Consider the following 25,759-nt stretch of genomic DNA (forward strand, 5'->3'; position numbering starts at 1 on the left):
AATATATTCATTTATCTTTAATTTCAGTGTTAGGTAAATTCTTTTTACAAGCCCTCTGGGTTTTTCTCATCCCACCTGTGTATTTTTTATGATGTTGTATATTGTTTTTCTTTTGTTTTATTGTGTGCAGAAATAAAGAACTAAGGAGTTGAACCTGGTGATGGCATCGCTTGACAGACGAGAATCTGTAAACCTGTAGTTTCTTTGTTGAATGCAGTGATGAGAGGTTATGTGACTGCAGACTTAATGACCAGTTACAAGTGTCAGGTACTACTGTGAAACTCATTTCCACTCACATCAGTGTTGTCCAGCTCTTCTGTTTGATGAAGAGCTGGATGTGGAGTGAGTGCAGATTGCCATTTGAACATCATTTCTCTCAGTTTGCTCACTGAAGAAGCCGCCACTTGTGTCTATATGCTGCAGTTACGAGTCAGCAGGAAGCACCAGGGCTCACAGACGTACATTCACGTACATGTAATATCACTCCAATAATCCTCCAAGTCAAAAATTGTATTTTACGGGTGATAGTGATTTACGAAATATGGTAAACGCTTCATCTCTTCCACTACAACTTCCAAAAGACACCTGTAACACACCTGAAAGGTGATGCTCTTTGTGAAACCATGTGTCAGTAAAAGTCAACGTTGTGTTTGAGTGTGAACCATCAAACAGTAGAATCTGTAGGTGCACTTGATTTTTCTGAAATGGACCATGCAGGTCAAGTGTTACACAGCTAATATGCCCAATCTGTCTCATGCTCCCTCTTACATAGACTGGCTTTTTTTTCTTGATAAAAAAAAAAAAAACCTTTTCAAAGCCGTCAAGACCAGCCAAGTATTTATTTTTTTTTTTTTTAATGACTGAAGAAACAGTCCTCCAAACTGTAGGGTCTTGCCTTTAATGTTCTGTGTTCACTTCTCATAAAATTCAAGCGATGAGGTAAAAGCAGGCTCTTAAAACCATCTGACAGATAGTGTATCTCGTCTGTTTAAGGATGGGTCGACTTTCCTAAAATTAACCAAGGGGGAAAAACACTTGAATTCTGTTGATACTCATGGTACAAAAAAATAAAATAAAAAAATACATGAGGATTTAGATCAGAGGGAGTCATTTTTGTTTTCTATGAACTGCTGTCCCTGTGAGGCCCTTCGTATCAAGGCTGAGAGCTTATCACAGCAGCCCGAGCCCTTTGCTGCATGTCATCAAATAAAAAACAACACATGCAAAAAAAAAAAAAAAAAAAAAACACTAACAGCTGTAAAGGGCCCTGAATAAACTTAAATCAGCATACTCATAAAAGTTCTCTGTCATTATGATCTGAAGTTTATTGAATGAGAGCCTAAGCTCAGTGATGATCTCTGAGGGGTCCCAGAAGACTTCTTTCTGTTTTTGTCTTGAGCTGTGTCAGAAGAGGTCTGGTCGCAGTGATCACAGCACAGTGGGCCAGAGAACGAGGCTGAGGAGTGACAATGAGACACACCAGCAGATGGGCGACCATAAGAACCACCAGGGTTCTCGTCTCCATTTGCCTGTCCGCCAAAAACATGAAGTTTGTCTGTTAAAGCACCAGGACATATTCCAAACTTTTACAAGGCACTCCAACATTACAAAATATAACTTTTGGTTGAGGTTATGGCTTCATATTGAATCATATTTACTTCTCAGATGCAACCACGCGTGTGGTGGGTGTCAACATGTATTCATTAATCACCTCTCTGCTTGTTGGTTATATGTCATGTCCCAAGAGGAAAATGGGCAACTGAAGCAAAATGATTTTACCTCCATTGAGGAGCAATGAGTAAGTAGAAGGTTGGAACAAGCGCACCTGAGATGGACTGATTCCTTATCTAAAAGTACTGTTTGTACATGTACATGTGCTCTCCATCTGTACCTAAAGCAAGAAAACTGGAAAACTGCAAGCAAGTTTTATAGCCTCTCAAGGGAAAAACATTTTTCATGTTGAGTAATTCTGTTGATTGAGAGGCAGTAAAGTGCCTGGAAGAACTCTTTGTTCTCTGAACTCTGTTATACTTTCTGTCCTAAATGCCCATATGCAAACTGGAAAAAACAAAAAACAACAAAAAACATTTGTGTATTCTGCACCCATGGTACAGAATCTGTTGCAGCATGAATTAAAACTGAACAAATTTATCTCGCTAAATGCCTTTTAATCCAAAATTAAAGAAATAGAGGCAGATTCCTTAGGATATCAATGTTCTTAACTTACCTGCTCAAATAACTGACTGCTAGAATTTTCTCTTTTGAAATGTGAGATCCCTTTGCTTGTTATGTTTCTCATTTTGTGTTTTCTGTTAATAACTTATATATATATATATATATATATATATATGTATATACACTACTCACAAAAAGTTAGGGATATTCGGCTTTCGGGTGAAATTTCAGGATGAACCTAAAATGCATTATAACCTTTACAGGTGAACTTAATGTGACCTTCTGTAAACTTTTGAATGCACATGTCCAACTGTTCAATGTTTCAGTACTTTTTGCACAAGTTTCTGTTCTCTAACAAGGAGCTTAACGGCAAAATTCACATCAGGTGTTTGATCCATGAATCGACCAATAAATTTCCTGGTTCAATTAGAATTGGTATTTAAACAGTCCTCCTCATCATGCTGTTCACATTTTGACATCATGAGACCAAGACGACACCTAACAATTGATCAGCAGCACCTCGCCATTGCGAGGCTTCAAACAGGATGTCCTCAAACGGAAGTGGCCACTGAGCTTAGAGTGTCACAGAGTGTCATCAGCAGGTTGCAACAGAGATACAGAGAGACTGGAAGAGTCACAGAAAGGCATAGAAGTGGACGTCCTTTGGCCACATCCCAAACTGATGACCGCTTCATTGTGAACAGTGCCCTGCGGAACCAGATGATGAATGCCATTCAACTCCAGGCACGTTTAAGGGAGGTGAGAGGCACCCAAGTGTCACGTCAGACCATTCGAAACCGTTTACATCAGCATGGTCTGCGTGCTAGACGACCTGCAAGGGTACCTGACCACACCACCAGGCACAGGTGTCATCGTCTTGCATGGGCCAGGGAGCATTTACGCTGGATGAGGGACCAGTGGGCCTCAGTGCTGTTCTCTGATGAAAGCCGATTCATGTTGAGCAGAAATGATGGCCGCCAACGATGTTGGAGACGTCAAGGAGAGCACTATGCATCAGCCACTGTTGTCACCAGACGAGCCTTTGGTGGTGGTGGTGTTACTGTGTGGGCAGGTGTGTCTAGTCAGTACAGAACTGCCCTACACTTTGTGAATGGTACAGTGACAAGCCCATACTACCTGAATAACATCATTAATCCAGTCATTGTGCCCCTGCATGACCAACACAGGCCTAATTTCATCTTCATGGACGACAATGCTCCAGCTCATCGAGGTCGCATCATTAGGGAACGGCTGCTGGAGACTGGGGTACCTCAGATGGAGTGGCCTGCATGAATCCCATAGAAAACCTATGGGATCAGCTGAGTCGCCGTGTAGAGGCTCGGAGCTCTGTACCCCAGAACCTCAATGAGCTGAGAAGAGTGGGATGTCATGCCTCAGCAGACAATAAGTCAACTTGTGAACAGCATGAGACGTCGTTGTCAAGCTGTAATTGATGCTCAAGGGCACATGACAAGTTATTGAGACATTGACATTTTTTGTTGTGGTATACCCGCCACTGTTGTTGGCTTTTGTTTCAAGAAATTGTTTGAGATGAGGAAATCACCAGTGTATGCTTCTACTTAAATGCCCTACTTTCATGATATAATATCACTGTAGTGTGAACTTTTTACATTTTCCATAAATTTCACCCGAAAGCCAAATATCCCTAACTTTTTGTGAGTAGTGTGTATATATATATATATATATATATATATATATATATATATATATATATACATACTGCTGCCTGTCTTGGCCAGGTCTCCCTTGATAAAGAGATTCTTAATCTCAATGGAGTTCCCCTGGTTAATTAACTAACTAACTAAATAAATGAATGAATAAACAAACAGACAAGACTGGTCATCTCTAGTGCTGAGGGCAGACGCATCAGGAACTCGTGCTGGCCAGTTTACATTTATAATAGGTTTGGTGGACTGAGAGTTTTATTCCAATTTGGGGCAGAAACATGCAGGTCCATGTGTAATTGTTTATTTTCACTGGATCTATATAGCTCAAGGAGAACATACAACTCCTGCTTGTGCTTTGTGCAAAAACACATTAAATACAGCTTATTAAAAAGGCAGAGATCAGTTCAAGTACAAAACCTTTTTTTTATTTTTCTATGATCAAAACTGCAAAACATCTAGAAAAATATACAACAGATGCATAACCTTTCACAACATTGAACGTTTGAAAAAAGGTAACATAAAAGAAAAGGAATATTCACATTTTCCCCATTAGTGATAAAAGCACATTCGTTTTGTTTCCTTTCTTTCATATAGCAATATTTTTATATGTTTGCAATGATTTTGTAAGGGTCTGTTGCTTTTAAACATCTCCGCAGTAGCCGGAGTCGTTAGAGAGCTGTGAGTTGGAGCTGCGGTTGGAGGAGGAGTTCCATATGTCCAGGTTCATGTGCGGGCCGAACGGGTTGAAGCTCGAATACTGGATTGGCCGGCAGGTGCCCCCGGGCTCCCGGCTGAAGGGAGCGTGAGGAGGGGTGACCGGGGACACGGGGGACATCGGGGCTGATCGATCGGTTTGGAAGTGGCTCTGGTAGGGCTCACTCTGGGGCGTCCAGATGGAACCGAACAGGCTGGACATGGGGGAGAGGCTGCGGGTGCCGGGGAAGTATGGCTGTGAAAGACAGAGAGAAAAATACTATCTCTTACACCACACTTCTCAGCTGCAACGACTGGCTGGTTCACTTCAAGCCCACATTCTCCTGTGTCACCTCTTATTTGCCTTATTTGCCTCCAGTAACTGCTCATATCTGATATCAAAACTCTGGTGCTGAGGAAGCTGCACCTTCAATGACATTTTCTCAGCCGACACGCCAGCCGGTGCCCTGTCGCTTAGCTCTGCCTTCCCTGCAGCGACCTGGCTGTCGCTTCACTCTGATTTTTAATCTCGTCTCTCCTGGCTACTCACCTGTGAGATGACCTTCCCACTCCCTATCTTCTGCTGAAAGAAAGATTTCATCCTCTTCCCACACCCACACTAAGTCTAAAAAAACTTCAGATTTTGACTTGGTGCTTTTCCTTGCACTTGTTTATCTTACATAATCATTTAGGGATCACAGGAATACTTTGCTGCATCTGTTGTTAGGGCGATTCGAGCCCACACTCGTTCATATTGGTTTTTTATAACATTTGTGATCTAGAAACTTCATCCACCGTTGTAGTAATTGCAAGTTTCTCCAGGTTACAAGTGTAGTGGTCAATTAATCGGTTGGCTGATATCTGGCATTTTGAGATAATCGGCATCGGCCACTGTCTGCACTCATGAAGCCTATATTTATTATCTGTTTTAAAAAGTGCAGATCTACATAAGCAAACAGACAATGCACATTTTTTATTTTCAAATATTTTTTGTGTTCAGGTGAATGATACATTAGTGTTGAATAAATACCAATTGGGACCAAAAACAAAGAGATGCTGCTGTGTGCACCAGCATTGAATTTTTTTTTTTTTTTTTTTTTGAAAGTTATGTAAGTTTACATATTTTTGTTCCCTGAAGATGCTGCTATCTGCTGAAAAATGCTGTTGTTACTGTAAATTCACTAAAACTTTATTTTTCATGCTTTTTTTTTTTTTTAACAGTTTATTCTTTGATTACCTGTAGACATTTATTTAGCTAACACTGCACTGTCTGCAGTGTAGACAGAGTGCAGATCTCCTTAGGAAAATAGACACAATGCAGACAATAACATTAATGTATGATATCGGCACTATACAGTTAAGTCCATAAATATTTGGACAATGATACAATATTCATAGTTTTGCCCTTGTACAAAACCACAGTGAATTTGAAAAGGAGTAATCGAGACGTGATTGAAGTGCAGACTTTCAGCTTTAATTTAAGGGGTTTAAGAAAACTATGGCATTAGCCTTTTAGGAATTACAGCCACTTTTATACATACATATACATTGTCACCCCATTTTGAGAGGCATGGTTATGACTTCACGACATGAATGTGGCTAAAACTGCAAATCAAGTGCTCATAAAACCATGCACAGTCAAATGCAGTAATTGCTTTGGAAAGAGCAGAGGCAGCAAATGAAAGAAGTAAATAAGCATGCACTTTCTGTAAGACTGCATCTAAGAACCAAACCAACCAGATACTGTGGTTCCTCATTTCTACTCTTGCACAAAAAGTGGTGCAGATAACTTCCTGGAATGGTAGATGGAGGTCAGAGGAGAAGCCGCCTGTGTCTCTGTGTCAATCATAAATTATGTAAGCGAGTTGCTAACTACTGTTTACCTGCATGTGGAGTCATACAGGCAGCTGTTACTGTCAGACAGTGTGTGTGTGTGTGTGTGTGTGTGTGTGTGTGTGTGTGTGTGGGTGTGTGGGTGATTGGACACTGAGCCCTGTAATGCTGTGATGATTAACCTCTAAGTTTTGCTTTCTTTGCTGTGACCTTTGTAATGCAATACCCAAATGCTCTATAAATTTGCATTCCTAGTGCAGTCACGTGGTAATTACTGTGCAGAAGCTATCACTTGGTCTTATGTTTATTATGCCTAGTCAATAGGCCTTTCTAGTTAATAACCTTATGTTACATTAAACACTGCTATTACCAATAGATTGAGTATTGTTAATTGATTCTGTCACTTCTGCTGTATTATGATATATTTCATTTTACCTATATTCCACTCTTTGCAAGGATCAACAACACAAAAACAAGAAGATAACAGTAATACTAAAAAAGGTCACTGTTTTTATTTATTATTAAATTTATTTATTATTATTTATTTATTTTTAAATTGAGGCTGACAAAATTCTATGCAATTCCATAAACTGTCAAAAGAATTAAATTTCCTGTCTTTCCTTGTCTGGAACAGACTTTTCCACACTGCATAACACTGCATGACTCACTGGGATCCTGCTATAGCCACTACATTTACTTGTGTATTCATTTTAGAACCATAAAATGTATGACCGCATCCTTTACATCCATATCTGCCTCCAACTGTAAACTGTGAGGGACCAAGTTTCCTGGTGTGTGACTTTCCTATGAGCTGGCCCTATTTTCTCCCTCTGACCAGGGAGTTATGTGTCACTAGATGCAATCTTATACCTCTTCCAAACAAATTATGTTTGGAAGAGGTTGACAGGTGCAGCCGATGACTGTGTGCTGTTATATGCCACCTTAGTCTGGTGTTGTGAGCTCTCACCTTGCTGCCCACACAGGCTGCTGTGTCCCAGGCTGAGGGTGCTTCCTGAGGGTGATCCTCACTCCAGCTGGTCTGGTGGCTGTAGGCATTCTGGCTGTCCTGACACGGAAAACCACTCTGGAAATTGTCATTACCTGGGAGGGGAACAGATGAAGAGGTAAAAGATGAAAAGGTGGCATGTGATGTAACTCAGTATATTTCAGTATATTCCTGTTATTACAGTCTATAAAAGCTGGATGGACACATTTTTTGAGGCGGGACTTCATGTTCAAAAATACTGAGTAGACTTTAAAAAGACTTTGTGTTTTAGAATGGATAATGTCTTTAGAAATATGTCCTACAGATTACACCGATAGCCCGTAGACATTAGTTTATATCCATGTTTCAACCTCACCCTGATAGCTCCATCCACATCCACAAAGAATCCAAATAGAGAAGAGAGGGAAAAGATAGAAACTGAGACTAAGTAGAAGAAAATGGTGCATCATAAGCTGCTACCCACCTGGCATGTAGTTCCCCTGTTCACAGTAGGTGTAGGGACTGTTGCACTGGCTGTTGGCACTATTCCAGGGAAACCTGAACAAGATGAGGAAACATTTCATACAACAGTTTAACAAGATACTACTGAATAGGATGTAAGCGAGTGCACTGGAAATATCTTGTGCTGTGGGATAAATAACTCCTCCTCATACAGGTTGATTCAGTTGGCTTTACAACGAACTCAAGTCACTTCTTCTGTTTATGTCTCCTCTACAGTGTGTGTGTATTTCAGCAGCTGCTGTAAAATGCTACCACTAAGAAACTCAGGGGGTCGCCAAAGTCAACAAGTTTGACTTTCAGCTGGCAGTTAATTCAAGCCAGGGATGCTGTTTACAAGCAGAGTGGCACAAAAAATGAAGTTTCAAATAAATATAAATGTAAAGATCACACCAGCATAACCCATATCATATAGAATGAGAGAATAAGATTAAAATGTATGTCAACTATCAACATCCTCAAGTCAGACAAGGCCAAACAGTTATTCAACTTAACCAACAAAGTAAAAAGGCTTTTCTCTTTAATCTTCTGCCAAATACCCTCCTTAACTAGCATGCATACAAACACATACCCATTGTAAGGCCCAGGGGTCGCTGGTTGAGGTATGTAGGGCAGCGCTTCAGTGGCGTTGTATCTGAACTCATTGGTGAGGGGGATAGAGGGCGCCGACCACGTCTCTTCAGGCAAGTACTGACCTGCCAAGTCTGAGGGAGGACGTTACATCTTTTAAATCCAAAATCCTCTGATGCACATTCATCTTTATCTAATGTTTCTGGATTAACCAATATCCCAGGAGTTAATGTGAAGTCATATACCAATCTTTTACTGGAGAAAGGGAGAAATTATTTTCAGAATATATTAGCCAATAAGTATGGATTTAAACTGGGATATAAACTGCTCTGTCCTTACCTGGGTTCCTGTCCACTCCAGCAGCGACAGCAGCAAAGCTGGGGGCAAAGCTGGTCACTGGGGGGTCTGGGCTTTGGCACATATCTTTGCGGTATAAGCTGTTCATGCTGGGCAGAGAAAAGCACTATGTTAATGGTCAAACAGGGGGCGAATGTAAACAGGCTACTGCAGGCTCTTTAAACATGCACTGAGCGATTTTATCTGACCACTAGATGGTACTGAGAGCAGAAACAAGTTGGTAAACTCTTCACGAAGGCACTCCCTATCTCTGCTTGCTCTCAAAAGTGACTGTCACAGCAGTATGGAGGCCAGCCAATGACAAACTTTGCTAAGCTCTGTGCCTGAAAGTTAACAGCTAAGCTAAACCAACTGTCACGTGTTTTGTTAGGTTTCTTACTGTGCTCTTTTTGTCTCAGAGTGTGGACTAGTCAGATAGCGCTACCATTTTCCTCAGCTGTGGTGCTCATTTGCTTCAAGGATTCTCCCATTGTAAATTTTCAGTAAAGGGAGGGGGAGAGCACTTATTTAACACTGCAGGTAAAGCAGTGGGAGAAGCTGGTGTCCAGCACAGATTTTTGCAACAATCTCTGGATTTGAGGACTGAAAACAACAACATGGCTCGTCAATATTGGTTTAAAACAGTGTCTAAAAAAGCCTCCACAGAGAAAAAAATAGTTTTGGGGTTGGTAATAGGTTCTGAAATCACTCAGTACAGGTTTACATTTTCATCATTATGAACTGCCTGGTTGCATCAGTGGCTTGACAACAGAAAACCAAATTAACATTTGCCCTTTGATACACAGGTCTGAATGAGAACTAGAATATAAATCAGCTGTGCAGAGCTCACTGTGAGCTGAAAGGGAGACTAAGAGTGCACAAACAATAACTCTTGTAGAAATGACAAAATTATCTCTACAACAATATGATGATAATATTCATTTATTTATTTATTTTAAACCAAATTTCCCCCAGTTTGAACCAGTTCGTGCCTCCATGTGTGTGCGTGTGCATGTTTGCTGAAGTACCTCTGAGCCTTGTAGTTTGTATTCATGGTTTGGTAGCATTCTCTCTCTGTTGGGTAGATGCCGTACTGCACAGAGTCCCCTGTAAAAGCCGACAAAACAACACTCTGTTTGACCATCTGTCAAAACACAGCATTATGCCATTCACAAGTGTGATAAAATAACAGCAACAGCAACATTTTTCCAGATTATGGTAATTCTTGTGATTATGCTAATGCTCACACTTACTTGTGGGGAAACTAAGGAAACTGTTAGTTTGGATTTGTAGTTCTATATTATTCTACACTGAGATGTACTACAGTGGATAAATCTAAGTGATCAAGGACTGCATCAATGTGAGTGCTTCATACTTTTTCTGGATGAGGTAGTGCAGAGGTGTGTGCGGGCACTGGGGTCCTTATCTCCCTCCATGCTGCTGGCACTGCTCCAGCTGCCCCAGCTCCCTCGACTGGCCCTCACGCTGCCTGACGAGCTGCCGGAGTCGGAGCCAGACTCACACACTCCACCACTGCGACGCTCCGCAGCGCACTTGCGCCGAGTCCGAGCCACACACACACCTGTAAAAGATCACAGGAAAGTAAGCTTCAATAAAATTTTGTTATGAATACATAGACCAGTCACCATCCCCAATACTAGATTTAATAGCAAAGGTAAATTATTAGTTACTTTTAAACATGCAGTATTAAGTCCGTTTGAGTCTAATCCTGGTGCATTTGCTCTCTTGATGCAGTTCCTTTGGGCAAGTGTGAATAGAGCGATCACACTCACACCAAAACAGTCTGTCCATGACAGCTTGTGAAAAGTGGTATTGGGCTGCTTCCAAGCAAACCCACTCCGATATTCAACTGCAGTATGAACACAGTTTGACCCTGATTTGCCCAAACTGCAGGAAGTGAACCAAAAATCCCACAAATTACGGTATCAGGCTGTGGTAGGAATGCTTTAAAGGTCATTTTCTCTTGTTATATCAATGTCTGATTGCAGCATATCTTCTCTGGAGAGAGTGGATCAACACAATATTGAGAACCAGGAGCCTTAACAATCATTTGGGTTTGATACGAACACCAAAGAAGGATTAGTGTCAAAACATTATGTGGCACTGGCTCTGTCTTCCCCATGCTCAGATGATTAATGTGATTTCTATGTGCACTTGGAAATGGTTTGTTTATATTTTCTGCTATATTTTTGACAAATGAAAGACTTTTGAATCAGAATCAAAAATACTCTGTTGATCCTCGAAGGGAAATCGGGTCAGTTGATCAAATTTGAGAGAAAAATATATAAGCTTAAGTGGAATCATAACAGATAGAAAGAGGGAAAAAAGCAATATAAAAATATGTGCATTTGAAATTTGTAAAAATATGTGCCTGCAGTAATATTATAAGAAATTGCCACTATATTTCCAGCCCTTGCAAATTCATCCTGAAAGCAAATGTTGTTTTTCCCCTGGCATGATTAAATTTGTAGAGTATAAAACCAAATAACACCAAAGAGAATATGAACCAATTTCAGTCAGACCAGGAAAACTGAGGTACAGGTGAGAAAAGGCCCTAACTGGATTTAAGTCTAGGTTCAATACATCCCACAGAGTATGCCCACCATTCTGTTTGAGAGGACTGTCTGCGTTCTGTCCAGGCTTTGGTGCTTCTGATTTGGAGCCGTTGGAGCAGCGGTTCCTGATGCGGGTTCCATTGATGTTACGTTCGCCCATTCTCCAGTCAGGGTCTTTCTCCCTCTCTGACATCACAAGCACATCAGGAGCACTGAGGAAATCAGACAAAGGAAAAAATAATTACATCTTTTTCATTCTACCTTATGAAGAGTTTAAAATCAGACAGCAGAGATCAGTGTCATATGGTGTCTTCTTATGCAAAAGCTAAATAAAGATGAACTGATTTATAAATGGTAATATTATTAGTAAAAATGAGGTGGATATCCTACCAAGAGAGACTTTCAGTTGTCTTCCTGCGACTCCTCTTTCCCTTATTGTTTCCTATTGCAGTGCCAGTGTCTGTGCATTGAACTTTCTTTTTCTGGGCTTTGCCATCTTCTCTAGGCTGAAGAGAGAAAGAAATAAACTGATGAATGTTTGATTCATGCATTATGTGCTTTGCCAATTGTTTGATTCACCTAGCAAATCATACTTATCAATAAATCATCGTGAGGTAAAATGCGACGACTTCCTCACCTCTGGCTCAGAAATGTCCCTTTTTTCCGTGTCCCTCTGCTCTGTGTAGCTATCAGCACAGTGCTTCTCTGCAGGGCTGCACACTAAGAGGCCTGGTCTGGGTCCTGGACCCACAGTGACGTTGTCTGGGAAACCAGCAGGCGTTTCCATGGGAAACATAACTGCTGCTGGCACCTTGTCCTCCATAGTGCTCTGGGGGTCTTCCTTAAAGTGTGCTGTTGCCTTTTTATCCAGCTGGCTGATGAAAGCTGGTTCATTGTTATTGTTGTTGCAGATTTCTGGGTCTGGGGTGAGGGGCGGGTTGGGTATCAAGTCCTCTCGCTCTTCCTCTACTGTCATAGCACCGGATGCTGCTGTGGAGGAGCTGGACTTGTATTTGGTATAATAGAGAGAAACCCTGTGCTTCTTCTGTGCCTGGGAGGTTGTGCTTGAGCAGCCTTTCTTGGAAGACTGAGGACGAGGAGCAGGGCTGTTGGCCAAGGCCGGAGAGCCACGCCCTTTACCTTTGTCAGAGGTGTGACAGGTCTCCACGTAGCTCTTACAGCTTCCCTTTGTTTTACTGTACAGAAAAAAACATAAAAACAAGTCTTCAAATCGGTTCAAGCATAAATGCAGTAAGCAATTTATAGTCTCAGAGTGGCACTTCGAGACACACTGGCGCCAGAAATTGGGCTTATGACTGGAAAATTTGGCAGTGAAAAGAAAGGTGGTCATACTTGACTCCATTGGATGTCACATTATTGGCAGGGCCGTTGTCCCGGGACAGGACAGAGTTGTGGTTGCTTGAGGTGGTGGGGGTGGAGAACTCATTCAGGATGTACTGAGCCTGATGGAAGGCCATCAGACAGACACCAAACAAAGAGAAGCTGGAACAAGAGGAAATACATTAAGTGTTACTGAATATTCAAACTGGCTAGGTCTGAATCTTCACCCTGACATTAACCGTATTAACAAACTAATCAGAATCCACTGACCAAGTGAAGATGAGGGTAGCCACCCAGAAAGTCTCCTCCCAGCTGGGGCCAGGAACCACCTGGGCACAGAGGGGCAACATGTGGTGGGGCAGCGTCACATTCAGGGTAAAAGGGAAAGAGGAGCCACGAGACGTCACCAGGGTGAGGTCACGAATCACCCAGGATGAGGTAAAGTCTGGGGTGAACCTGAGGACACAGATTTAGCATACACACAGAGTCAGAGTCACACACAGAGAGAGAGGTGGGCAGAGAAAGAGAGAAAAGAGAAGAAGGTATGATTGGTAAGGACGATTGCAGAAGTGGGTGGATGAGGAAGGAAGAGAGTAACACATGAGTAAACATGTGGGGAGTGAACAGTTCACAGATTGTGCAGCCTTTTTATTCTGGTATGAGAAAATGTATTTACTTAATTAAAATACATGTAATTTGAAAATTTGAAAAAACAAAAATACATTCATATATACAAACTGACATTATCTCATTTATGTAGTTAGTAGCCTCAATGTGGGTCCAACCTTAACCCCTAATCACTTTTCCCACCTGCATTCTGCCTCTGACTGGCTAGTACTCATTGCCTTTATTGGTTTTATTGTGTGTAGAAGATGGTTGGGGGGGTTGGGGTAAGAATATTAGGGTCAGAGGTCAAAGACTGTGATTAGGCTAATTGTTTACAGTTTTTTCTACAGTTTAAACCTTGAGATAAAAATGGGTCTTATTTGAGAATAAAATTGCATATTAAATGATGTATTTTGAGTATTTCAAATACACAAATAGAAGAATGTCCAGCAAAACACAAATTACAAAATTCTCAGAAGTAATTAAATACGTACTTTAAATACATTTAATTGTCATACTGCCCATCTCTGCTCCTGAGAAACAAGTGTTGAAGATACCACAGTTTTCCATTTTCAAAAGTAGCAGAGCAGACAAAAAATGCACTTACGCAATTGTGATCTCAGTGGAGGAGTTGTGGTCCAGACTGAAGGAGCGACACTGCAGCACCTCGAAGCCAAAGCCCTGGCATTTATAGCCGTTGATATTCATCGACATGACAGTCAGAGGGAGCTCCCCTGCATTCTCCACCTTGAAACTCTTCCTGATAGCGAACAGCGGCTTGTTGGTGCGCAGGCCTGGGTTCAGGGAAACATTTAGCTTAGTCTGGGAGATGGTGCTGAAAATTTTCTACTGGCCTGAATATCATGAAACACTTGTGAAAGTGACTTTCAATCTCACCATCGCGACACTCCATGAGAGTAGACTGAGGGACATTGAAGCGCAGAGAGGCCCCTGGACCGGGGAGTTTGCCCCCAACTCTGAGCAGCTCTTTGGCCCCGTGTCCGCGCACGGTCACCATGTCGAACACTGTGAGGTTATTTCTGAAACACACAACAAAAGAGCTAAGGATTGTGCCTTACTGCACACTAAAAAAAAAGCTGCTCTGGAAAGAACATGCACTATATATGAGAAGACACAAAAATAGGGATTACATATCTGACTTACAAAGGTATGAACCAATATTGTATCCGTCGTTGTCATGTGGTTACCTGATAATGAGAATGGTAGTGGTAGGTTTGTGTTCAGAGGGGGTGAAGACCACAGCAACCTCTCTGGTCTCCCAGGGCTGCAGCAGAAGTCGTAGGATGCCCTCTCCGGTCACACCCTCCATATTCTCACCAGCCTACACACACACACACAGAAATGGGATTTAATATAGATTAAAAAGAAAGGTAAAAAAAAAAAAAAAAAACAGCTGTCATAGTAGCCAATGTTTATTCTGAAAGCAAAAACTTGGAGCCATTTTTTATACACTGATAACAGATGGCATTTGCTGACTGTTCGGTTTTACCATGTGTTAAAGTAAACTACAAAGTTTGATCAAGATCACATGTTGGCAGCAGATAGCAAAAATTCAAACATTAAGCACTGGTCGATTTATATTTCTCGGGGTGTGTTGTGTGTCTTTACCTTGAGGGGAGCACCTAAGAGGGAGAACTCTGTAGTGCTGATGTTAACGGAGAGGGGGCTGATATTAAACCTGCCAAACAAAATACAAGGACAAAGAGTTTGAAAAATCAACAAAAGGTAAGGTAGAGGAAGCCAAAACTTCAGTTGATCCCCCTCAACAGTGTGAAACAGAAGCTGTATATGCTTCACCATTTAGTTAAGAGGTCCAGTGCCTCCAGTGGGGCCGGGTACAGGGACAGAGGCCGAATTTCTACAGACACCACAGAAGAAGAAGGGTTCTTCAGCGTTAGCGTCTTAACCTGAAACAAACAAAAGCGTAAACTTCTTTTTACTGCTGCAGAGAAATGTCAAGACTTCAAACTCTTGCTTGAGGACACAAAGCCTTTAGAGAGATCAAGCATGAAGTGTTGCCCACCTTGCTCTCATTGATGGGAGTAGCACCAAAGTCTAGAGAAGAGGAAACCTCCACTGGGAGTCTGGGCCACCTGGGAAGACAAGAGAATGCCTATGAATAACTCTGTTAATGCCATTTAATGACAAGACCATAGGAAATAAAATAGCATAAAGTGAAATGAGTGTGCTTCTGACCTGCAGGGCAGCTGGTCTTTGTGGTTCTGCCATCTAGAGCAGAGCTCAGCAGCCAGTCTGCTGTCTACAGCCCAGGAGGAGGAGGAGAAGTCTGGGAGGAGAGAACGCTGCCATTGGGCACGGCCTGGTGGGATAAAATAAATACATGAATAAACTTATAAATAACAATTAAGATCCACTGTCTTTCTCAGTGACATTATGTCACTGCTGTGAGCCTAAAGTGGTGCCAAGTGTGGCAACTTTTGGCGTGGTTGACAAAGTGGTTAACAGGTTTGCCATCCTTCCATTTATTTCTTAGTTTAACACGTTATGGCCCGTGCCAGGTATCACAATTATTGGTTATTTGTTATATTGTTAACTTATCATAAATTGGTTAATATAAATACATTTTTGGATGGAAAAAATGGATGGAAAATACCTCTTTGCATAATGTAAATAGTCTTTTGTTATATAGTCAAATCTCTGCTCTGTCAAAGTTCAAAAGTACACAGTATGTATATAGCTTAGTAGCATGATTGTCCTATTAGCTTCAATATTAGTGGCACCAAAGTCTGGAACTAATGCAAATATTGAATGCTGCCACCACAACATAATGTCCCTTTGATTCTTTTAAATGTTCATTGTCTCACACAGGGAAGGCAATTAGTGTCATGTCCTACCTGCTTCAGACAATCTGAGTGGGCAGAGTCGGCCACACTCTCGCTCTGCCACAAACACCACTTCCCCCTGCTGAAGAGAATACACACTTCATTTATTACCATATCTTATCCTAGCTACCTTTTCCCAGTCCAAATGTCATCCTATTCTGTGATCGCCTAGTCCAACCCAGTCAGCTGATTACCTTAGGAAGGGTCGAGTGGAAATAAAGGGGGACATGCAGGGCGGGTCCCAGGCTGGTTTCCAGACTGAGGCTGGACAGCAGGTTGACAGGCAGCGTTTTGTTGAGCAGCTGCAGGGACAAAACACGCCAGCAGCCCTGGGGCAAAGTCAGCGGGCTGCTGAAGTTCATCACCTGGCAGGTGGAGGGTAGCAGAGAAGTTAATGTCAAATCCAATTCTGAACATGGGATGTTCATCTGAGGAATTGGTTCAAGGTACCCAATGTAGCTTGTGACCACTAATGGCGCAACAGTGCAACCTCAGAAAACTAAAGTCTGCATGATATGAATTAACATGACTTCTTCTTTGTGTAAAACAGAATATCTTTACATTATCTTTACTTGGTGACCTCATCGTGCGCTAGTGGGCATAATTGCATAACTGCAACCAATAAAACCTCCAAAAATGTTTCAACAATGTTGCTCCTCAGCTTATATCCCTTCAAGTAAATCGTGTTTCTCTCCTTAACTGATCTCTTATTTGTTAACGCTTGAGAATGACCTCACCCTGCGTTATGTTCCACCAAAACATCCAGTTTCAACAGGAAATGCATAAAATCAAGAAAGTAAGAGTGCAGTTTGTGTAGCTCATGCAGCACATGTCCTGAGGTTTGATTCAAACCCAGGACACTGCGATCAGGACTCAGCCTTAACAAGTGGAACGTGCTCTTGGTGAGCCATAGTTAACTTGAGATAACTTCATTGCTGCTACGGTGATCACACCTTCATCATATTATCTGATGTAGTGATACATACCTTCAACACTCCCTGCAACTTCTGAGAGAGGCTGGCATTTGTGACTGTGAGGGGCAGGTGGGCGGGGTTGGTCAGCCACAGCTCTACCTGGTCTGTGTCTCTTTGCCTCTGTCTCACCTGGAACAGGCTGGACAAATCCCACCCCGGTCCTCTGTAGCCAGCAAAAAAAGAACAGCATTAAAATGTGCTCCATAATACTTTCTAACTGGCGTCCAGTGTGGTTTGAAATTTACATTACTGGGTTGGACTTACCTTCATCAGAATTATTTGGTACATTTATTGAGTATATGTGATACTACTATCAGAGCTTGAATCAAGCCTGAGACTTTGAACTAGACCACACCAAGGCAGATAAAAGTTTGTCCAAACCAAACCCAACCAGCCACAAGAACAACATGTTTAACCCAAGCCTCACTGAACCCTGAAAAACAATTTTGTGTGAACCCAACAGCCACCAGCCAATAAACCCAAACTTTATACTGCACAGATTTATCTCTAGGCATCTTTTTAACTGCAGTGCATGTAGTGCATGCCACCTTCAGATGAAAATGGATGGAAAATAGAAATTCAACATTCACCAATAACAGACAAATCCATCTACAAACTCATCTAAAATTAAGTTTAGACATAACTTTAACCCATTATTTAAATCAATCCATGCTATAAGACAACATACAGTAGTGGAAAAAAGTTTTTGGACACCCTTAAAATTTTACACAATCTCAAATATTATCATGAAATATTTGTGGAAAAATCTTTTTTATGTTTCAAAAGGTGTGGCTGCATTAGACAGATACAAACAAATACAAATTATATTTTTTTGTTTATTGTTTACAAGAAAAAACTAAAGCTGGAAACTGGACTCATCTGACCACAGAATCTTCTTCCAATTCCTGGCGGTCCAGTTCTTGTGTGTCTGGGCCCAACGACGCCGGGCTAGCCTCTGTCTCTCATTGATCAGGGGCTTCTTGATAGCCTTGTAGGACCTTAAGCCATGATCTAAAAGTTGGCCACGTACAATGCGGGTGGAACACTGGACACCAGTTTGGTTTGACCACTGCTGCTGAAGCTCCTGTGATGTCATTCGGCAGTTTTGCCGAATGACATTGCTGAAGAAACCCTTGGACGCCCAGATCTTGGTTTGTCTTCCAAGCTGTTGGTTTGTCTGTATTTCTGTGTATATGTATCCAACTGCTGAAGGACTGCATCTGCACTTCCTGGCTATCTGGTGGCAGCTGTACCCTTCCTGGCTGAGAATCTTTATCTTCAGGCGTGTTTCCTGTGTTAGGTTCCCTGTTTTAGCCATTTTTGTGTTGGAAGAACTTTCAAATGTGCTGGCTTTATATAGACACAAAGCTTGGCAACAAAAATTGTCTTTTAATAGAAAGAACGACTTTCATCACTGGTACCAAAATGATCCAATACTCAAAATTTTTTATGTATTTTTATGGAACCAATCAATTTTAAGTTTTTAATGGCTTTTTTAGGATTTGTTTAGTATTTTGGCCGTGACTGTACTAAAAGAAATTGCACTTGAAGACCTAAGAGTGATTCTTAATGCAATATTTCACAAATGCATGGAGTGTCCGAAAACTTTTTTCCACCACTGTATATCTATGAGCCATTAAAAGTTGGCTAAGTGTCTGACCAAACCTGGCTCATGTACTCAACATTTCTGTCATGCAAGAGAAAGTTTAATAAAACTATAACTCTGAACTCTTCTAGCCACAACCTATGTGGCAAGATGGCAAACAGTCTGCATGTTTTCACAGTGTGAAGTGTTACCTGTGTGTGACAGGCAGTCCAGGGAAGGTGTTGGCTGTGCGGTTTCCCAGAATCTTTAGACTGATGTGACTCAAGCATCTCTTCCCATGGCCTGGCAATGAACCTGACAACAACAGGAACAAAACTGTTACGTAAATATTTTTAATCAGGCTATGAAGAAATTATCTGGAATATAATGAGTCTATTAACCTCTGCAGGAGAGGGTAGCCACTTGAGTGAAATTTTTTGCTTCTGGTATCAGAAGAACTTGATTAAATTCCAGACTTGCATCCACTTTTGATAGCACCTGCATGTCCTGGGGAAATAAGAACATCGTATCAAAGCCAAAATAATGTTACCCACAGGAGATGTGTGTGTGTGAGAGAGAGGGAGGGTGAGAGAGAGAGAGAGGGAGAGATAAAATAAAAATAAAACAAGGGCAGTAGCTTACCTTTACACAGAGATTCTTGCCTCCGGAATTCAAAATATGAACACCTATTTTTGGTTCTCCTGTAAAGACCAAACAAAATACTTGTAAGGACAGGTTCACACAGAGTTATAGCTGGTTATGTGATGGCTGTAAAATCAATGAGCTGTATTTCTAGCATGGTTTATCCAACCTTTTATTATTGTTGTTTTTAATGTACCCTGGGTTTTGACAGAGCTGGGGAAAACTGCATTTTCTGCACCTTGGTTATGGAATAATTTGCAAAATAAATTTTAGAGCATCATAAAGAAAAAGGTGATGGAGATATATAATTGCTTCTGTTGAGAGGCCACTGTGTTTGAGTGGCTATCTTTCTGTTTTATTGTGAATTTTTTTGTAATCATGTTGTATATGATGTGTTTTAATTTGTTGTGAATTTTGTATGGCTGCTACCTTGGCTAGATTTTTCTTGTAAAAGAGATTTTTAATCTCAATAAGACTTACTGGTAAAATAAACGTAAAATAAACAACTAAATTTAACAATTCTATAAAAGCATACTTTGATGATTAGGTATCAGGCCCCAAGTATGAGTGATCATATATAAACAGATTATATACAGTCCATTGCTATTGTGTGTGACTTGTGCTTGTTTTTGTTGTCTCGTATTTTGTTTTATTCCACTTTGTTTTGTTTCAGTGTTCACTGCAATGTTTTGACAAGTTATTTGAGACATGCATGTGATGAAGGGCTTCATAAATAATGGAAGTGATCCCAAAATTTAAAAAAAAATGTAAACACTGTTAATCCTGCTAACGTCTGCTGTTGTAGTGTTCTAGCACGGCAAGACGTCTGTGAGATAAGAGAAGAGGCATTTACTGGAGTAATTATAGTGGAGGCTGAATGAGCACCAATGTTCTGATCTTGAGCTTGATAAATGTGCTTCTGTTTGTGCACTAGATTAAAATCAAGGACGATCATGTGATCCTACATCTTGACCTGACTGTTGCTTGATTAAAAACAAATAATTCCAACCCTAATTGTTTGTTTTATTTAGCAAAGCTATACAACATTGTAAAGCAAAGTGCCTCTTGGGTTGTGACTGACAGGTAAAAGAAACCCACCCACTGCACCCCGTCCAGCAGCAGGGGTCACCAGCAGCACCAAGATGTGCTCAATGACGTAAGGCTTGAGCTTGTCCAGGTCGGTGGGTCGGTCACCTCTCTCAGACAGATTAATCTGCAGACTGAGGCGCTCTTCACTCTGGAGGCAGGACCCCTGGGACAGGACAGGAAAGGCATACCAGTCACGCACCAGAGAGAGGGGGTGGGGTGGGGTGGTGGGTTGAGAAAAAGAACGGGTGGAATGAAGAGTCATTGGAGATTGAAGAATGATAAAAGAAAGAAAACAATCAAGATTGAGGGGAAAGAAAGAGAAAGACACGCGAAACAGAAAGAGAGGCTGTTTTTTTGTTTGTAAGGATCACCATTAGCTGTACACATAGGTGTCAGCTCTTCTTCCTCAGAACCCATTAAAATAAAATATACTTCGAGAACATATACACAAACCAGCATACAGCTAAATCAGATATGGGATCACTTTAACAAAAAAAAAAAAAAAAAAAAAAAAAAAAAAAAAAAAGACAAAATAAAATTGACTATGAGTTACCTCTGTGCGGTACAACAATGCTTCTTGCACATCAAAAGTGTAAATTAAATAATATACACAAAACAAAACATCCAAGCTGGCAGATCTACTAAGGCGCTTAGGTGTAGGGATAAAAGTAAAATGAAGGTGAAGAAATACAGTAGAGGAACACTTTGTTCAGAGTGAAGTATCTTCATATCTGTTGATAGACAGCTGTAAAGTCAGACGCATACATCTATAGGCAGAAACAGGCGGGCGGTGACCTCCCACTCCCCATCCTTGTGACTAACACTCTCTTGAAGCTGACAGATCAGTTGGGGGAGTGCAAATCTCAGTGCAAACCAGGGCTTGTCTCAGTGGGTGAATCACAACTTGACAACCTGTAGACAGATTCCCTGGCTTGGTGCCACCAGGGCTCAGGCCTGCAACAGCAAATCTAATCCCTTGAAACCGAGGCCACTGCTTACTTCCTATAAGGCTCATTTCAACTGTGAGCAGTATAAACACTGATCCAAGGCCAGTTTTCAGTTTTGTTTGTAGAGGCTTGGAAGAGGAGTTAAAAATAATTGAGGAGGAGGTGTGGATTCTCGATACAAGCCCAACGGTCACAGCCAGAGATACTCACACAAACAAACATGATGATTTGTTTGTGTGATTATGACGATAAGGCTGGTTCGTCAGCAGCCTTCTATTGCCGCATCCGTCTCACTCCACCTGAGCACTGGGAGCTCCAAGTCAATTATAAAGTCTCCTGAGAAAGCAATTAAATGCCTGGCAAGAGATCTCAAACTCCTTGAGGGTTTCTGGAGGAAAAGATTCTGTCGTCAGATGCCAAACCCTGCCGCCTGTTTCAGATCTACACAAGCTGGCCCTCTGCCCAGTGTAGTGGGTGTGACGAGAACAGCATGAACAGCTCAGCTTCACTTTTACAATGTATGAACCCAAACCATAAAGTCAGTTTAGGATGACACACTGTAAAAATACGTGGTAGGTACGCGGTGAACTGTCTTGCTTTGTACTGCAGCAGTGATCAGCGGTGTCTGCAACATGCCCTCTTTCTCCTACGCCACCTTGTTTTTCCTCTACCGTCTGAGGACCTCCTGTAAATGCCTCCATAATTAAGCTCATGAAATTTTATCTGCATGTATAAGTGAGAGCGACAAATTAAATTTGTGATATTAAAAACTTGTAGAATTTAATTATATTACAGGAATCATTTCTGTGGGTAAGACCAGTGTATCTAACTGTAAATTCAGAGGTCAAGCCCCCTTTGTATTGAAACACCTTTATATTACTAAAATGATTACTTCATTGCTAAAAAGTTTCAAACATCCAAACAACTTAACTGTGATGACTAGGACGATCTGATAAACTTAAATGAACAAATGTGAGGAAATAAAGTACCTGATTATTGTTGAACATACTCTTGGGTAGGTTGCACTCTAGAAGTAGGCCAAGTATTGTGATGTTGGAGGCATCTTCCTGCCGGGGACGCAGTGATACAGAAAGTGTGGTTAGTGGTCAGGTGTTGCCTTGATTTAAAATTCACGTGTCAACCTTAAAGACTCTAATAATAAAAAAAAAAAGTCAGCTGTCTTGTGTTTCTGTCAGCCTCTACTGAAATTTCATGGAAAAAATCCTTAGCATCCATAACGAAAAGTAACAACTGCATATGTGGGCAAATGAAAATGAGTACCACTGCCAGGGTGTTCTAATGTCAACAGCCTGGAGGAGACTGTGTGTGTGTGTGTGTCTGTCCACAGATAATCTTGCAAAATACTGGGCCTATCAGCCTAAAAAAAAAAAAAAAAAAAAAAAAAAAGTTATTAAAACCACTTGTCTGTCTCTCTCTTTCTCTCCTCTCTAACAGCATAATATTCTTTTTATCCTGTTGTGACCGTGTTCACTCCCATTGTGGGTGAATAAACCCAAGCTGCGCATTGTGTTATTGGCCGACTTTATAAAAACACACTGATGATGGAGAAAGTCATCAGAACTTTGAGCAGACACACAGGAGAATAACACTGTAAAAAGTGTCAGAGGCTGATGCGATCGATCAACTACTATAGGTTAAAATAAGTTAAATAGCCTGATCCTTCACAGCTGTGAGAGGGAGAGGGAGAGAGAGAGAGAGAGAGAGAGAGAGAGAGAGAGAGAGAGAGAGAAGAAGAACATGACTAAGCAGTTCAGGCTATATACAGAAGAGAGACCTTAGTAGTAATTATGAATTTTGCTATTTTCATTTGTGAACTTTTTGAAATGTGGTTTGTGTCAGAAGCCACTACTTTTAGCAAGGCGTGAGAAAAATGCTCCTGTGCCATAGGTTCCAGACCACTAGTATAATGTGTGTAATAAAGTAAAAGAGATACAGAGAGAACAAGGCATAAGGTAGTCTATCGTCTGGAAAAAGGGATATGCTTGGTAGAGACCTGCAGTCTACTGAGTACACTCTTCTAGTCTGTGCTGTGTGACTCTGCTACACATTATGTCAAACTCAGGCTGTAGAGTGCAGGATTTGTACATGTTGTCAGTTAATCAATATGAAAATGGTGTAATCAGAGCTGGCTGCCAGAAACAGGAGGGACACTGACACTGTGAGGACTTCTACATTTAAACCCATGACCTGTGACTTACACGTGACCATTAAACAGTCTACCCCATAAAACCAAACGACAACAAAAAAAACTTTCTCTCAGCTTACAGAGCCAGTTGGTGTTACATGTGGATTTTAATCAAGTGTGTGTGAAACGGACATAGGAACACACAAAAATGTCACAATTTCTTCAGAGCAGTACAAAACGTTAAAAGGAAATTTTGAGCTTTTTAAGCAGGGGTTGATGGTGTTAAGCTTGTGACAGAAACACTTGCTGTTAAGTGGCATACAGTGAAACATGGGGGGGTCACAAGTGAGAGGAAAAGACCTGCATTCGTCATAAGCAGCAGTCTGACTGATTGTGAGAACCACGCTCATGCTGCACTCAGCTAAGCTGACATTTTGCAACTGCCACCCCACTTCCTGTTGCGGAGGCGAGGAGATAGCTTCCAACACACACACTTTCACTCCTTTTGTTTGATTCTGAAATTTCATGCTACTTTGTCTATTTTAATATGTATTTTTATGAGTTTGGAACTGTTTTAATAATATGTAGACATCTTTATTTTAAAACTGATTATATGTGGTTATGTTCTGCAAACAAACATTGATATTTTGTTTGAAGGCAAGCCAAGAAACATCTTGCATGAATTTTTGTGACACGCTCCATGCTGATTACACACGCTTTCTGTAATTTCACAGTAGCACTTGCTTGTGAGTGTTTTTCCACAACGCTTTTGTGTGCATGTATAAGGCTGCTTGTTTATCAGGGCTTGCAGGATGGGTAAAGTCAGCTGTTTCTAATGATGATATGTCATCCCCCTCGCTGTGGAGCCTGTCCAAACCAGTGGGAACAGAGCTAGGCCATTTAAATACATACCTGAGTTTGGGTCAGCTTAATGCTCTGGATGTGAGGGAATATTAGCAGACTATCCTTTCTTTGGACAGACTTTAATGAACCCTGGTGGACTCCCACACCAAATACCTGGAAAAGAAATAGCATGTAGCATTCTCAACATCATGTGCATCCTATCAGTGGCAGGCAGTCAACATGTAAACAACAGCAGTGTCACTAACAGGGTTAGTGACACTGGGTTACACTACTGCTATTTTGTCTTTGATAATGACAAAGAGAGAGGTTTACAGTATAGCCTGAATAAGCAAATTCAATGCAATCATTTAAAATAAGGCTGCAATCTACACATGGTTTCTTCAGGTTTCAGAAAGCCAAATTTAGACTTTCTAAGAAGTTTTTAATGTGTAAATTATACAGGCAAAACCAGCCTATTTCTGACTGAGATTACTGTGAACTGATTTGCATATTACACTATTTACTGTTCTGTTTAAATCTTAGAGTGAACATGTGTACAAACATACCTGTCACTGAAAAAAATAAATCTCTGATGAGTGTTGAAAACATGTTGATACTTTTTAAGACTTTGAATTGTAATATTTTCAGACTCTTTAAAAGGACCTGCTGGTTCCCTGAATGCAGCCTACAAAGTAGAGTATTGAAGAACTAAAACTAAGGCTTGCTATTCAGGAAAACGTGTTAGCAGAATACTTCTGTATAGTCATCGACCTGTGACCCGTTGCACAGACAAAAAACAGTGTGAACTACACACTGACACAGGAGAATGACCCCTTGATTTTTATTTTCAAGAAAATGGAAATAATGGAAAACCTGAATGCTTGTATAAAAATAAAAAGGCCTACAAAGTTTCAGAGAAAAATAGAACACAAATGTACTGTTTAAATTATCATGCAAGAAACTAACAACTTTAATTGCCTTTGTTACTTTAGGGGTGTAGCTGAGTATGAGTGTGTGTGCGTGCGTGGCTAGGCATGTTCACTTGCTAATAACAAAGCTAATTATTGTCACTTGGCATCTGAAATGGTGCAATACAGGTTTAACTTGACAAGGCACAAATCACACCACCTAATACTTGATAAAATTCCAGCATCCCAAGTTTGTTGCTGTTGTTTATGCTGATTTGGTTTAATACCAATGAGGTTGAAAAAAGATGAACTCAATAGAGGTTAAGTTTCCTAGGACTGACACTGTATTGCCTAGAGTCAACTGTTGCTCATTAGCCTAACACACAACAGGCCACTGTCAAGAACTTCAACCACACTGGAACATGAAAGACATTGCAGT

General features: G+C 41.0%; 1 protein-coding gene across 2 annotated transcripts in view; it reads right to left on the minus strand.

Annotated features, from left to right (window-relative positions):
- Nucleotides 1-4,266: 4,266 nt before the first annotated feature.
- The window catches only part of tmem131l (transmembrane 131 like), a 44,317-nt gene continuing 22,824 nt past the window's right edge, over nucleotides 4,267-25,759 (minus strand). Inside the window, exons 7-34 of one of the 2 annotated variants that reach the window (XM_030054255.1) lie at nucleotides 24,482-24,586; nucleotides 22,413-22,490; nucleotides 20,486-20,639; nucleotides 19,388-19,446; nucleotides 19,147-19,252; nucleotides 18,958-19,060; nucleotides 17,173-17,323; nucleotides 16,381-16,551; nucleotides 16,199-16,265; nucleotides 15,540-15,663; nucleotides 15,367-15,436; nucleotides 15,141-15,250; nucleotides 14,952-15,021; nucleotides 14,531-14,664; nucleotides 14,220-14,362; nucleotides 13,930-14,116; nucleotides 12,987-13,172; nucleotides 12,729-12,878; nucleotides 12,013-12,571; nucleotides 11,766-11,881; nucleotides 11,424-11,587; nucleotides 10,175-10,381; nucleotides 9,828-9,906; nucleotides 8,803-8,909; nucleotides 8,465-8,597; nucleotides 7,859-7,932; nucleotides 7,357-7,490; nucleotides 4,267-4,812 (exon numbers count right to left, since the gene is read on the minus strand). In XM_030054255.1, coding sequence (XP_029910115.1) covers nucleotides 4,504-4,812; nucleotides 7,357-7,490; nucleotides 7,859-7,932; nucleotides 8,465-8,597; nucleotides 8,803-8,909; nucleotides 9,828-9,906; nucleotides 10,175-10,381; nucleotides 11,424-11,587; nucleotides 11,766-11,881; nucleotides 12,013-12,571; nucleotides 12,729-12,878; nucleotides 12,987-13,172; nucleotides 13,930-14,116; nucleotides 14,220-14,362; nucleotides 14,531-14,664; nucleotides 14,952-15,021; nucleotides 15,141-15,250; nucleotides 15,367-15,436; nucleotides 15,540-15,663; nucleotides 16,199-16,265; nucleotides 16,381-16,551; nucleotides 17,173-17,323; nucleotides 18,958-19,060; nucleotides 19,147-19,252; nucleotides 19,388-19,446; nucleotides 20,486-20,639; nucleotides 22,413-22,490; nucleotides 24,482-24,586 — 4,050 coding nt within the window. In that variant the 3' untranslated portion in view covers nucleotides 4,267-4,503. Of the gene's footprint in view, nucleotides 4,813-7,356; nucleotides 7,491-7,858; nucleotides 7,933-8,464; nucleotides 8,598-8,802; nucleotides 8,910-9,827; nucleotides 9,907-10,174; nucleotides 10,382-11,423; nucleotides 11,588-11,765; nucleotides 11,882-12,012; nucleotides 12,572-12,728; nucleotides 12,879-12,986; nucleotides 13,173-13,929; nucleotides 14,117-14,219; nucleotides 14,363-14,530; nucleotides 14,665-14,951; nucleotides 15,022-15,140; nucleotides 15,251-15,366; nucleotides 15,437-15,539; nucleotides 15,664-16,198; nucleotides 16,269-16,380; nucleotides 16,552-17,172; nucleotides 17,324-18,957; nucleotides 19,061-19,146; nucleotides 19,253-19,387; nucleotides 19,447-20,485; nucleotides 20,640-22,412; nucleotides 22,491-24,481; nucleotides 24,587-25,759 lie in introns of both variants that reach the window. The other variant, XM_030054248.1, reaches the window with a different exon arrangement.

Source organism: Myripristis murdjan, chromosome 1, assembly GCF_902150065.1.
Source record: "Myripristis murdjan chromosome 1, fMyrMur1.1, whole genome shotgun sequence".
Lineage (NCBI taxonomy): Eukaryota > Metazoa > Chordata > Actinopteri > Holocentriformes > Holocentridae > Myripristis > Myripristis murdjan.